This window comes from Magnolia sinica, chromosome 18, assembly GCF_029962835.1.
Source record: "Magnolia sinica isolate HGM2019 chromosome 18, MsV1, whole genome shotgun sequence".
Taxonomy (NCBI): domain Eukaryota; kingdom Viridiplantae; phylum Streptophyta; class Magnoliopsida; order Magnoliales; family Magnoliaceae; genus Magnolia; species Magnolia sinica.
The window spans coordinates 33,984,095-33,999,939 of NC_080590.1; the positions used below are offsets into that span (position 1 = coordinate 33,984,095).

The 15,845-nt window shown below is 40.4% G+C and overlaps 1 protein-coding gene across 1 annotated transcript; it reads right to left on the minus strand.

Moving 5' to 3' along the window:
- Positions 1 to 298: 298 nt before the first annotated feature.
- Positions 299 to 15,507, minus strand: LOC131233274 (signal recognition particle 9 kDa protein). Its single transcript, XM_058229920.1, has 4 exons — positions 15,197 to 15,507; positions 15,025 to 15,093; positions 1,000 to 1,093; positions 299 to 539 (listed from the first exon to the last, which is right to left on the minus strand). The coding sequence occupies exons 1-4, from the start codon at positions 15,266 to 15,268 to the stop codon at positions 463 to 465; spliced, it is 312 nt and encodes a 103-aa protein (XP_058085903.1). The 5' UTR covers positions 15,269 to 15,507; the 3' UTR covers positions 299 to 462.
- Between the last annotated feature and the right edge of the window lie 338 nt (positions 15,508 to 15,845).

A 15,845-nucleotide genomic window follows, 5' to 3' on the forward strand; every position in this document is an offset into this window, starting at 1 on the left:
CACCAGCCTACTAATAGGCCATGATCTTCCAAACTGGAAGATTTTTTGGGCCATCTCCCATTCATGGCAATGCTGACTCACCACATCAATGGTCGGTTGCCAACAAGCAGTATGGGCCCACCGGTAAGGACTGGAGAGAATCAGTATGCTCAGGATCCAAAAATTCCTGTTCAGCTGGGGTACAATCAATAGGTGTAAAGGCCCGGTAATCATGGCAGCACGACTGCCGATGTTTCGATATCCATGAAAGTAGCTTTCGCACTGGTATCAAAAACCCCCACCGAAAGCCCCCGTCAGCTGCAAATTGGTCCAAAAGAACTTTTGATCTTTGTTTATATGAAAATTCCTTTCATTAAACTAAGCTAAAAAGGACAGCGAGTAACCAACAAAAAACCAATAACCATCTCTCCAATCCTTTCATTAACCGACACAAAAACCAAAATAATTCCGGTATCCGAAGTGTTACTGTCTCCTCCCCCTCCCTTTTTTTGATGGCTGGGGCTCTGCCTGTTCCTTCCCTGATACTTCCGTAACATCGGCTGCACAAACATTCGGTCACAGTTTCAAATTCAAAAGCGAACAGATGCTGATGAACAGAGAAAATATCCAAAGATCTGGTTGAGATTTACATACACCTAATAAAGAGGACATGCAATGCTTGATTGAGCTTTTGTACACCCAACAAACTGCACATGAGGGGGGCCCGCCTTGTATGCCAGGCTTGATGGTGGATGCATGATACCCAGAAATCTCCAACCCAAAGTAAATCCCAACTGTCCAATTTGCACACAACGTCAAATGGCAAGTATCGATGGCTAGGATTGTCTAGCAAGAGAGATTTAGGGCATGGCACATCCCATGATGGACCTCACCATCCCAATAGACTAGGGTTCTGAAAGGTAGGCCCCACATGTACCATTGATCGGTTGAACAAAATAGTTATCCCGATCGAGCATCACACATACATCCTCAATAAAAGGTGTTGAAAGAGAACGGTACCATCAGGACCCCGAGTCATGAGGGTGAAGAAGATGTTATTGAGCTTCTCCATCTTCTTCGCATCCTGTGCCTGGTCTGTTTTAAACTTAAGGCACTGCAACAAAACAAAGAAATTGATAAACCATCCAGCAAGCAAAAAGAGATAAATGGAGTATGGACTGAATATTTTATTGAAAGGATGACCAATATGGTAAGTTTGCAACAATTAGATTCATCCAATTCGCATCAACGCACATGAGGTTATCATGCTTCAACAGGGACCTCTAAAGAATGCATGAGAAGAATTCTATTCTAATTTCTGAGAACAACAGAGGTGCAGATAATAGCAGCCCCTGCTGATCATTTATTGCTGCTGTTATGGCCTGGCTTTAGTTGGGTTTTGGACCAAGAGGAGTTGCCTCATGGATTAGAGCTTTCCAATTGAAGTTCCTTACAGATGGATAGTTTGGATCATTCTTGCATGCAGCCATGTGGGCCCCATCAAGCAACACTTGGTGGATGCACATGAGTCATGACTCGCATGGTATGTGCTCATGACAATACACCGCCAACTATTTTGCCCTCAGATCACAGTCCATGCATGTGCATATTTGCTTGTGCACATGTGGGTGTACCTGTCCATAGGGGTACAAATGGGTCAGATCAGGTCAGTTCAAGTCAGAATTTTGGCAGCAAATCCCACCCATAAAAATTTGGTCTGGTCTGGATCAGGTCCAAGTCAAAGAAAGCTGACCCATTCATTCGGGTACACAAGTTACAAGTGGGTTTTCACACAAATAATGTTCCAATATAATTCCTCGAAAACCCAAAATGCCTATTTGGATCATTGAACCATGGGCCGGACATCAGACATGTACAAACTGAAAACCCAAACGGTACAGCACAACCTTTTGGCCTGAGTAGTGTATTATATTAAAACCTCCAATCTGAAACAGAAAACCTTGAAAGTAAGCTCATGCTGGTGGTCAGGGTGTAAGGATAGCATTGTGGAAGTCATTGTCCAATCTCAGCTTACATACCTAATAAAATTACACATGGAATAAGCAACAAAGGATGAATATGTGGGGTCTTTACAGCCAACACTGTAGGTCTGTCATGTTTGTAGGGCACAGTACCTCAACGGTTATGCATGCATGAGGGTGGTCAGGTTTGGAAACAAATTGCAATGTTATAGATGAGTGCAGGTGCTAGAAATGTGTGTTCTCTTCAGCAAGTCGGTAGACATTACGTGCACTCATTTTCAACAGAATCGCCCCAACAAAGAGGGGAAAAAGACGAATTCCCATATTATCAAATGGAAGTTGTTGAAATACGAAATTACGTCTGATCTGGATAATATTATCAGTTCAAGCAAGACCAAAATCAGTACATCATCATGGCTTGATACCAAGTCTCCCTTGTACTAGGGGCGTGCACTAACCAGCTCGCATAACAAGCTGTTTGCCTGGAAAATGCATTTCCATGACCCTACTTTCGTTGCTCACCTTTGAGGCATGCATGTCATAGTTGGCCTGGATAAATTCCAGGTGGGACTGTGCTTACATGTGAGTTGTGTCATTGCGAGCCTCTGCTATGACAGCTTCTAAGAGCCCAAGTAAAAGAGGAAGGTTGATGTCTAGTGGACTCCGGGTCATAAATAATTTGCCAATCTACCATTTAAAAGTGAACTCCAAATTATTGGGAGAAAGACGAAGATGATAATATTTCTCCACTAACACCCCTAGTAGTGAAGCAACAACCAGTCTCCAGTCCTAGTAAAGGAGGGTTGATGCTAGGTAAGGAACTAGTCATCTTTTTACTTTTCTTTTTCTTTTTTTCTTTTTCATTTCTTTTCTTCTTCGTTTTTTTTTCCTTTTTGTTTTGAGAGGTAATGATTACTTTATTGAAAGAAGGCAAAGATGATGAATCAATGCCACAAGACAACAAAAAGCAAGACCAACAAGAATCCAAAGATACAACCGAGCAAGAAGTAACCAGCTTAAGGATCATAGCCCCACGCAATCACATCCAACTTGGCCTTACCGAACACCTTGTCAGGAGAACGAAGACAATTTTGAAAGCATTTATTGTTTGCTATGAGTCTGTGACTGAGTTGCCCAGAAACCCACCAAGAGGAGAGGCCACAATATACTCCCTATAAGACCAACTATACCACCATGCCATGCTAAGTAACAAGCCAATCAAATAAGGCATCACCCAACAGCAATGGAAAAGATTTAAAAAAAAACTTTCCCAGACAGTTCTAGCAATAGAGCAATGCATAAATAAATGATCAACCAACTCCACATCCCGCATGCACATCATGCACACATGTAGGACCACCAAATGCCTTTTTTGGAGATTATCAATAGTGAGCACCCTATTCTTGCCCACTAGCCAGATGAACTTATTAATCCTCAGCAGACCCCTACACAGCCAAGTGAACTATGTCTGGTCGCAAGAAACCCACGGGCATGGAAAAAGAATCACCACATAGAAACATCAGATGGATAATATGCTGACCTCTCTAACCTCCATACCCAACCATCCCAAGAAGGCGTGGAAGGAACCAACCATGCAAAAGATCCGAAAGTCTCACCACGTATCCTAGAGATAAGAAGCATCAGAGGAATGACTCACCCTTTGTAACAACGTATTCCAACCTAGGGAAGATCAAATGGACTGGAGATGCATATCTAAATACCACACATCCTCCCAAAATCAAATACAAGTTCCATCCCAACCACAAAGCCACTTCTTTCAAAAATGTCAACAATTTTACAAATAGCATGCATCTGAAGCTCAATATGAAGAGGATCCCTTCGTGAACCAACCTTCCTCCAGCATGCCATATTTGTAAGCAAACCCGTTTACAAAAGCCATCTTCTTCCACCAAATCTCCACAACCATTTCCCTAGAAGAGCCAAGTTCATGGCTTTTAGATCCCTTATACCAGCTCCATGTTCACCAATGGGTTTGCACACCTTGCTCCCTTGCATGAGATGAAACTTATGCTCCTCTTCCGTGCCTTTTGAAAGCAAGTGCCACCGAATCCTTTCCAATCTTCTGAGGACAATAGCTGAGCACTGACAGAAGGGACATGAAATATTAAGGTATGTTGGACATATATGTGATCCCTCCTCCAAGCAATGAATACCTACTTTTGCAACAAGAGAACTTTCTTTTGATCCTCTCAACCTTGTCCCATAGGTGTTTAGCAGGTTTTAATGCAAAGCGGGAGATAAATACAAGGAAAGGAAATTGCCTGCCTCATAACTGAAGACCCCCACAAAATACTCAACTTCCTCACTTTAAATTTGATGCCCAAGACCCCACTTTATCTACTGGGCCCGATACAGCATCAAAGCTTCAGATGCTTTTCCAAAGGTTATCGACTTAAGAAGCCTCTGTATCACAAAACAAGAGTACGTCATTTACAAAATGGATGTGAAAATCAGGAATGAAGCATTTTCAGCCGGAGAACCCATTAATTGAGCCTATCTAATTTGCTTCTCTGCCACCCAACTAAAAGCCTCTGCCATGACCTCAAATAGAAACAGGGAAAGTGAGGTCCCCTAGCAAAGACCTCTAAAGATCTTTTTTTTGAAAAAGGCCTTTGGCGAGCATCATTATCATCTTCTAAGCCTTATCCCAATTAATTGGGGTTGGCTACATGAATCTTGTTCCACCATTCCACTCTAACAAGGGCCATAACTTCAATTAGACCATAGGTCATCAAGTCTTTTCTTACTACCTCCACCCACGTCCTTTTAGTCCATCCCCTTGCCATTTTAGAGCCTTCAACTTGCACCAAGTCCTAACCAGCATATTTCTTGGTCTTGGTTGCATATGACAAAAGCATCCAAGTCTACTTTTCCTAGAATGCATTCATTCTAATTCTATCCTTCCTCAACTTGCTATTCATCCATCTCAGTGATCCATTCACCAAAACAGAATATCTAGTAGAACCAACTCATTCCTTGGTCCATTCTCTCCATCTCACACCCAACTTAAACAGCCCAGCATATAATCAAGGAACTTCTAATCAACATGATCATAGGTCTTATGTGTGTGTGTGTGTGTGTGTGTGTGTGTGTGTGTGTAAACATGATCATAGGTCTTCTCCAAGTTACGCTTGAAAATAATACACTTTTGACCTACCCTATACCTCAAATCAATACACTCATGAATGATCGAGACTCCATCCAGGATATGCTTGCATCAAATGAAGGCCCCTTGAGCTTTAGATATTACAATTCCAAACACTACAAAATATGGTGGCCAAAATTTTTGCAAGGATTTTACATGGACCCCAATCAGACTAATGGGTCTGAAATCTTTCAAGCTTCTGATTCCTTCTTTCTTGGAAGTGACAGCTATAAAATATGCTCCCGTTTCAACTGATAAATGGCCTCCATCGAGGAACTCCGAAATGACACCATCAAATCACCTCTTACCTCCTAGACAATGTGATAAAAGACCATGGGAAATCGATCCGGACCACGCACCTTATCCCTCCTTGGATAAACTATCAGCAGTTTGACTTCTTCCTCAAACAGCTTTTCAAAGCTATCTGATTTCTCACTCGAAATACGATAAAAAGGTAGGTCATGTAAGTTAAGTTGATGCCAACCCTCCTAAAGCTAAAGAAGATGTAACAGAAATCAACAATAGAGTTGCACGTTGTGCAACACATCCTTTTCCCCGATTCTGACTCAGTTAACCAATAAGCCGTGAATACCATTGAACTTGCATCCCACACTAGCAATCCCATGAAAGAACTTTGTAGGGGTTCCAGTCCTTGCCTGAGTGGTAGACTCTGAGGAGTTTCAAAACGAGGTCTTGGGTTCGAAACCCATCGTTGGTGAAGTCCCACTACGGCGTGTGTGGGTGTGTAAAAATAAATAAATAAATAAAATGAAAGAAATTTGTATTTTATCCGCCTCCATGAGCTAGACTGCTCTAGAACGCTATCTCCACTTGATTTCTTCTTCCACTAGCTTGTTTTACAATCAAGAATAAGTCACAATCGCAAATTCTCGTCCTCTAACAAACGCTCCACTACCTCCTTAACATCAGTTCTTGAATATCTTGACATCCTATCTTTTACTCCATCAAGATTCACAAATGGTCTTGCATCTGTTCCTTAATCCTTTCCTTCAGAAGTTTGAGTTTATGCATAAGCTAGTCGTTTGTTGCAAAAATAATTAGAATTCCTGTTTCAACAAAATAAGTTTTGTGAAGCTGTTTAAAGGATGATACAATTTAAGGCGTCTTGACAACAACTGGTTCCTAATCCACTCACATTCAACAACCTAGTCATAAAGAGTATCACACAAGTAAATATGAATGCATAAACAAATGCATCACCAACATGGAAAAGGCTGAAGAAACATGCCCACATGACTCTAGCAAAAACACAATGCATAAACAAATGGGCTCTGGACTCTGCATCCCACAAATACATTATTATACAAACATTGGGGATGATCATATTTCTTCTCTGACAGTGTTCACAGAACCCTCTCCCAACCAGCCATGCAAGCGCTGCGACCTTGGGGAGGCCCCGTAACGCCGAATATGTTCAATTAGGGGCATCATTGATCTCAGCTAGGGAACCCAAATGGCTGAGTAGGAGCGAACCTACCAGTTCTCTACCATTTCCACACCCAAGAGTCCCTCTTCGAACTTAAAAGGACTCCGGCTCTGAAGCAGTAAAAGCCAGCAGCTCATTTCTTCCAGTAAAAGGACTCCACACCCAAGAGCTCCTCTTCAAACATAAAGGACTCCAGATTTCCTTTGACAAGGCAAAACCCAAACGGTGAGATTCACTAAGTGTAAGTAGCATCGAGAGTCAAGACACGGGAATATTCTGTTCGGTTATAAGATGGCCAGCCTAGGAAAGACCTCACACAATGATCTATCACCACACCACACATTCACCCAATTTCTAGTGGATACCTCCATCATTAACAGTTAAAAATAAAACTAAAGATAACGCAGTAATATTCTTAAGAAAGGAAAATATCAAACGAACTTGCTTAGATCAAAAGAAAAAGGGTTAGAACTCTAATAATCGAGTAAAAATGTTTCCCGACAAGACACTTCATCTGCATCCAAGAATATCCAGAATGTCAAACATTTGAAGACTTTTAATTTCCCTTTTTCTTCAATTCATAGAACCTTACAGAGAACCAAACCTACTCCTAAAGACTAATAAGCTTAGCTCCTCAAGACTTCTAGCCGAAGAAACTTTCCAATAACCAATTCTAATCCAATATGAAATCATGATGTGCCTTGCAACTCGTTGTCATCATAATCTTTTTCTTGGTAGGTCAGACTGGATCAAACCCAGAACCTCAAATGATAAAACGCAGTTGTCATCGTCATCTACTTGGGGACCAGCTATTGAATGCTGGATTGGCAGAAGTTGTACAATCAGCTCCACCAAATATCAACTTTCTTTCTTTATTCACAATCTATAACTAACCTATGGTTGAGGCTCAAGTTGACAAACTCATGTACCAACAAGGTCTTATCCGGCACTAACCCCCAACTCATCAATTACACACATGACACACACTCTAAATGGCAAGCAATCAAAGAAAATCATGCGCTGGAAGTTGCTCGCATACAGCTTAGCGTGAAGCAAACATGGACATGGAAGGTCATGCTCGAGTGATTGGACGCACATAGCAGGGAGCCCATCGAAACATGTATAGCAACACCACCCACCTACCAAAGTAATCACAACTTATGCTACACCTTAGGCTCAACTATTGTACGCTACCCATAAACGGTAACATGCATATAGTTAAGTTTTATGGCTTGTCGTACTAAACAAGCCTGCCAAGCACACCAAATTAAATTGTAAATATCACCTGCTATTTTTAGGTTTTGGCCATATACCCCCTCTTTTAGGCCATTTTCATAGAATTCCCTCCCTTACAACTATTTCTAAATAACCCCCTACCTTTTTGGCCGTCAGTAGCAAAAAAAATAATAATAATAAAATTTGCCATCACTTTTTTACACAAACCATCATTGTATTTTAAAAATGACAATAATGTCCACCCAACCACACCTAAACCTTTAATGAGAAAGCCTCAACCCTTTACAGTCAACCTAGCAGATAGCTTCCAACCTTTCATGTGCTTGAAAGACCCAATCCGTCCAATAGGCTGGACCCGTCATGAGGATCTCCTTATGCAAAAATCAGCCACATTCACTAATTGAGTAGGTGACCCTTCCATTTTGCCATTTATCAATAGATAGAGGTTTTCTAGGTGTGACCCCACCTGATGAGTAGATGGTGCTATTTATCAATGGATAGACGTTGCAGCTCAATCTTTCAATTTGTTAGCAAAAAAGATTGGATGCACACCAGGTCAATTCAAAATGTTTTTCTACGATCCAAAGTGTTAAGAAATCAACAAATAATTCCATTGGTCCAAAGCGTCCAATTGATCAATCTGTTTGCATGTGGTGCCATGGATTGATGCAAACCATCCACATGTTGTTTTAGTATGTGGGGGCCATGTTCAGTGGTCGAAACCATAGATATTGCTGAGTAGGGCCTTGTTCATGATCCAAACCATTCAAATGTTGGCTTGGCATGTGAGACTCATGTTTAGTGATCCACTGTATAGAATTATCATCATCATCATCTAAACCTCATACCAACTAATTGAGATCAACTATACAAGCCATATTACAAGTCACACTCCTCCATTCCATTCTATCATGAACAATATCCCCACATAAACCATAGCCATAGGTAATCAAGTCTACTCTTATTACCTCCATCTGTGTCTTTTTGGGCCTTCTCCTTACCCTTTAGAGCCTTTGCCCTTTGGAGCCTTTAACTTGAACCAACTCACTCTTAACCGGCACGGTTCTTGGTGACCGAACTACGTCTAGTTTCCCTCATCTTATTATATATTAGTGCTATTAATAAGTTTCCTTGAATTCATTCTCTTCTAATTTTATCTTTCGTTGTCTTGCCACTCATCCATCTCAACAGCCTCATTTCAACTAAGCTCATTCTATGAACATGTTGCTCCTTAACTACCCAACATTGTGTCTCATAAAGCATGGTTGATCTTAAAGCTATCCTATATAATTTCCCCTTCGGTTTGGTTGGTATGCAATGATCATATAAAATTCCATAGGCACATCTCCATTTCTTCCACCTACCTTGAATTCTTAGAGTTGTTCCTTCTCAATCTCACTGTTCTCATGAAGTTTAGAAACATTGTATTTTAGGTGGTCCTACAGACTACCATATCCTATTAGTCTATTAACATAAATTAGAAAGAGCGGTGTAGGTTCCTCTATCTCTCCATTAACCCTAACTCACATGGTACCAAACCTGTACATGGGAGTTGGCCAATTTGCCTGCTGGAAAAAGGGTTGTAGACTGTCGATGCGTTAACACCATCTAGTACCACCCAGATGGATCTGTTGAGTAGTTGAAAGCCCATTTGGTGGCCAAGGGATACACACAGACCTAAGGAATTGATTATGAAGAGATGTTTTTGCCTGTAGCAAAACTCAACTCAGTTCGGGTATTAATTTCTATTGCGGGTACCAGGAAATGGCTTCTTTATTAGCTGGATGTTAAGAATGTATTCCTTCATGGCGACTTACCTGAGGAAGTCTACATAGAGCAACCACCTAATTTTGTTGCTCAAGAGGAGACTAGGAGAGTATGTAAACTTCGAGAAATGATTTATGGCTTAAAACAATCGCCAAGGGTGTGGTTTTGACAAGTTTAGTAAGGCGATGCTGACTTATGGCTTCTATCAGAGTAAGGTTGATCACTCAGTCTTCATGAAGCATAGTAATAAGGGTATGATAGCATTAGTTGTATATGTCAATGATATCGTCATTATAGGGAGTGACATCCGGCATCTTTAGAGCTCGAGAAGCATTTTCAGACTAAGGATCTGAGACTACTTTGCTATATCTTAGGTATTGAGGTCGCTAGATCAAAGTTGGGGATCAATCTTTCTCAAAGAAAGTATACTCTTGATTTGTTAGAGGAGACCGGCATGCTTGGGTGTAATCCAGTTGACACGCCTATGGAGACTAGTGAGAAGTTATTGGATGAAAGGTGAGTTGTATGATGACTCAAGTAGATATAAAAGATAGGACCGATGCATGAACCAAATATCATGTGAGATCAAGTAGTAGAATTAAAACAATTAATATATATATATAATATATATATATATATATATATATATATATATATATATATATATATATATATATATATATATATATAATACAAGCATTGCCATAATCATCACGAATTCCATAAAAACCAAAAGAACATTATGCATAATCCTAGCCTAAGTTACCAACATCGTCACACAAGATCATTAAATAAAAAGAAACTAAGATCTAATGGAAGTAGAGACATCCAATTAACATAGGGTATAGTCTATTTCAAAGTAGAAAACCTAATACAACCTAAGGTAAAAATTAGGGTTTAGGTAATTTGGAAAAGTATAAAAGTTAGGGATTTTAAATGTAGGGTTAAGATTTCGGGAATGGAAGAAAGGGCTTTTGATATAAAGATGATGGAAAACCGAAAGGGACAAGGTGTGACTGTATGGCTAACTCGAAGGATTCACACGTGTGGTCGTACGGTCACACGTGTGGCATGGGATGGATGGGTTTAGGTCGATTAGGGTTTGGGATTGTAGGTAGATAAAGAAAAGATGGGTTTAGGAGAAGACGAAGGCTTAGGTTGGGAGAATCGAATAACTTGAAGAAAATACCTTGATGGAGGGAAAAATAGATGATGGCGTGGGGATAGATGGAGACCCCATACCTCCGTTGATGAAGATTAGCCTCGCACCAATCTCCCTTCCAAATCGCATGGAAGTATCTTGAAATCGCATGAAGATGGAAGAAGAAGAAAGCAAGAGTTTTTTCTCTTCTTTTTTTTAATCACAAAATCCAATGAGGGAGAGGGTCACATGCCCACCCTCTTTTATAGCTCTAAGAAAGTTCGAAAATTACAATAAATATCATGTTTTGTGAATTTTGACGAAAATAGCCATAGTCTAACTAAAATCAACTAAAGACACTCATAATAGTGTTCAAACATAACATAAACAAAACTAAATCCTATAAGCTAATAAAATCTAAGAAGAACTAGTATGGACGCTTCACAATCAATGGCCCGATCATGTGATCCAACGATCTGGATCACTCTATAAAGCAGCCCATCTGCATCTTCCTAGTATGAGGTCTTCCAGATGCTCGCACATACACATGAGGTCTTCAGCACGATCACGGATATTTCCCTAGCGACGGGGAAATTGGTGCGGCCCGCCTCCTCCTCTAATATGTACGCAAGAGTGTATGTGAAGTGATGTTCTCATCAGGATGATAGGCAAGTTGATATATCTTACCATTACTCGACCAGATATTGCTCTCGCCGTCAGCATTGTGGGTAGATACATGCACTAACCGAGAGTTCTACATTGGGAGGTAGTTCTCAAGATTCTCAGATATATGAATAAAGCACCTAGCTAGAGAATCTTATATCGGGCTAACAGTCATCTTCAGATAGAGGCATTTGTTGATGTTGACAGGGCAAGTTCTATAACGGATAAGTGATCTACTTCAAAATATTGTACTTTTGTTGGATGAAATTTAGTCACTTGGAATAGCAATAAGCGGAATGTGGTAGCCTATTCCAGTGCAAAGGCAGAGTACAGAGCCATGGGTCATGCAGTTTGTGAATTGTTATGGCTCAAGTCCTTATTGCAAGAGCTTCAATGTTTCCAGGTGATCTTTTGGTGCTTTATTGTGATAATCAAGCAGCATCCCACATTACAAATAATTCAGTCTTCCATGAGAGGACCAAGCACATAGAGATTGACTATCATTTCATCCGTGAGAAGATCACTTCCAAGTATATTACCACAACCTATATTCAGTCCAAATCATAGGCTGCAGATATCTTCAATAAGGCATTATCATGTGCAAAATTTTCTTTATTATGTTCCAAGCTAGTCATGACAAATATCTATGCTCCAGTTTAAGGGGGATTGTTAAAGTAGAAACATTGTATTTTAGGTGGTCCTGTGGACTACCACATCATATTAGTCTATTAATATAAATTAGAAAGAGGGGTGTGGGTTCCCCTATCTCTCAGTTAACCCGACCCAAGAAAAATTATTGATTTCTTGACCGTTTTCCATCAAATCAAAATATTGAGTTGTGATGGGCCAAAAATAATGGAAACTAAGTGTCTGATAGATTGAAACCTGGATCCAATTCTAAGATAGGATGGGGGGGAGAGGGAGCAAGGGAGGGAAAGGGTGAGACCGTGTGTGTGTGTGTGTGTGTGTGTGTGTGTGTGTGAGAGAGAGAGAGAGAGAGAGAGAGAGAGGCTAAGAGAGAGAGTTTGTTGTCGCTACCTGAGGTGGAGAACAGAGACATAGTCACCACCAAAGGTGGGCAAATGAGATGCATGAAGCTAGAGAAAGGGTTTAGAGTTAAAGAGTGGGCAGGGGCATAGATGTGTAACAGAGGAAGAGAGAGAGAGAGAGAGATTAAAGGGGTTAGGATTTCATGGAAATTAGTAAATATGATATTGAAGGGTTGGAGAATAGAGGGTAGAGTAAATAGGTTATTAAAGGATTAGGATTTGGTGGGTAGATTAAATAGGTTATTAAAGGGTTAGGCGTGTTGAGGTGTGGGGTAGTATTGTCATTTTTAAAATACGATGATAGTTCATATAGGAAAGTGGTGCCAAGAGTTTTTTCGACTAAAGGTTGAAAGGAAGGTGTTATTTAAAAATAGTGATAAGGAAGGAAGTTCTATGAAAGTGGCCTAAAAAAGAGGGAGCTATATGTCAAACCCTCTTTCTTGAGAATTTTGAGTATGTGAATGGTGTTGATAGGCATGTATCAATGAACTCATGCTAGTTCGCGCAAGCAACTACTCAAGCATGACCTCCATATATGTGTGCATGCACACGCGCTCCGTGGTATGTCTGGAAACTCTCCCATCCAGGACCCTCCTTTTCTTGCTTGCCCTTTTGAAGTGTGCATGTAATTGTCAGGTTCAGGGTTATAGGCATGTGAGTGTTGTCAATGTGAGCCTCTGTCACGGCCAGTTCCATAGCATGGGCAAAATATAAAGATTGATATCTAGCTAATAGATGACCATAAACCTTGTTCTAGAGCCTTAAAAGAGGGAGGTTGGCGTCGAGCTGATAGTCAATCATAAAATGTTCACCAATCTACCAAATAAAATATTATTCTAATTACAAGGAGAAAGGATAGATGATGACGATTGCTACTTGCGTAACCTTTTTTATTATTATTTTTTTTTTCAAAAAAAAGGAAAACTTGAGTTGCATTTTCCATTATAATCCCAATTCCTCCATTCATCACAAAGATCCTTGACCTTGCAAGGAGCCTCACACAACCCATGTCAGTGCATAGTGGCTTAATAATCCTACTTAGGTCCCTTCCTATATCGGTCCCTCTCTAATTTTTTTTTTTTTTTTTCTATTGGCAGAGCTAAATCTGACTCTCTAACATAGATATCATGTCCTAGGTAAATATTTCTTTCTTTCTTTCTTTTTTATTTGTTGTATCATATATGCTATTTGTGTTATCCTACAAATTCTACTATTCATTTTATTATTTTTGTGCACTAATACAGCATATCAATCATCATCTAAGCCTTATCCCAATTAAATGGGGTCGGCTACATGAATCCTTTTCTGTCATTCTTCTTATTCATGTTGGAAGTTATGGCATAAGTTTGTCGTTGGCTGCCAACTTGACGCAACCATCCATAACAATAACGGCGGACGTAACGGTCTACCACTGTTACCTTTACAATACGAGTTGTAACGGCCATTACAGTCTCTTTTTTTTTTATTGAAAAAAAAAAAAAAACCAAAAACCCTATATTAGTCCGTAATGGACCGTTATGGCCGTTACGGTTGCTGTAACAGCCGTAACATGTCATTTTTCCGTAACGTTTAATGGTTGCTACCGTTACTTTTACATAATGGCCTTTATTTCCTTGTAACGCCATTACGACACACCATGGGGACTGGCAATGAGAGCATAAAACTCCCATGGGCACTGTAATAGATTATTACATAGCTTGGTTTTAATCAAGTACTATCTACTGGTCTATTACATTGTTTGATTATGATAAACGTGTTTCCTAGTCATATCAATCGCTAATCTTAATTTGGTTCAATCAAAGCTATACCAAAGGCCTTGACCAGTTGCCCCAACAAGTAGATTTTCAACCCAACTTTACCTAAACCACCAACGCCCTTGCATCTTCAATTCCGAATCACATAATCCAGATTATGGGTCACTTGTTATTCAGATAGCTATTTTTAACAACCCCAAACTATTGGTCCTATACTCTTGCCATTAATTAAGTTGTAATGCAAACCAAAAAGCTTGCCACGAAACACACCATGTACCATAAAACTAAATATATAAAAAAAATTCCATATACAACCACACCCTATCTGTACATACATTCGAACTTAGAAGTAAATTTTCCTATCATCAGTCAGGTATTGTTCGACCCCTAAACCAAGAAAAGGAAATGCAGTCAAATCAAAGCAATCAAGCAATAATGCAGGCAGAGATTGGCCCAAGACAAAATCACCAAGGTGCTAATTCATAGAAACAAGAAAGTAATAGTTTGATGACCAGTCCAGTAGCCTGCAGGACCACACAAAATTGTACTCCGCAGACATCCACTGGACATGCGGCTCACTATCAGTGATCAGAACCGTTCAAAAAAATCACACCTAGCATCCTGACCATCAGTCCGTGGATCTCTTCTCACGGAATGTTAATTCATCCTGACTTTTTTAGTTTCAACTACCACTATGCATGACAAGGTGGAGCCCACTGGATGAGCAGCTCCGATCACAGAGCATAAGCTGCAAATGCAGTGGAGATCCTGTCAGGCTACAATTTCTAGAAGTCCCGCGTACTACATGTACAGATTACAAATTCAGGTAGTCCTGCGTACCTCTCGATTGTCAGTGACCTTCAGAACCAGCTTCCCGTCGCAATGCCTGTATTTCATCACATACCTCGTCTAAAACGAGAAAGAAAGAAAACAGAATCAAGGAAATTCGAGAATTTCGAAATTCAAGAAAAGGAAATCAGTAATTTTGGACTTTGAGAATGGGAAAGATTACCGATTGGGGATCCGAACGGAAAATCTGTACGGATCTCTCCACGAATTCGTCCCACGAATCGATGTAAACCATTCCGATGAATTTCTTATCTCGAATTCGATCGAACAGAGACTCGAGAATGAGATCGAAAGAAGATTTCTACCCTTTTTTTCCTTCTTGTTTTCTTCTTCTTTCAACGGCTTTTTTCTTGATGCGGACGGAGTAGGGTTTTACGAGTTCTTTTTGCCTCCGTCGCGACACAGGACACCGCGTGCGTCGCCACCCGCTTGGGCCCGAGACGCGCTTGGGTAGCCCGCGCAACACTGCATGAAATAGTAGTATACAACACACGTGGTGTTTATATACCGTCCAATCCATTCAGATGATGGGCCTCACAAGGATGAAAGAATTACCAAAAATCACAGATTTCTAAAACTCGTGTGAATGAAAGAACTACCAAAAATCACAGATTTCTAAAACTCTTGTGAGCCATGCGATGTTTTAGTTAGAAACTTTTGGGAATGGCCCACCTTGGGCGTTGAATCATCCTTATTTTGGGATCAAAGCCCAGTAGAGGGTGGTGTACGTGATGGACGGCGTGGATTTTATGTGCTTCTCCCACGTTGGTAAAAGTAAACCAGTAAGTAAATGGTGGGGATGCCCAAGGATC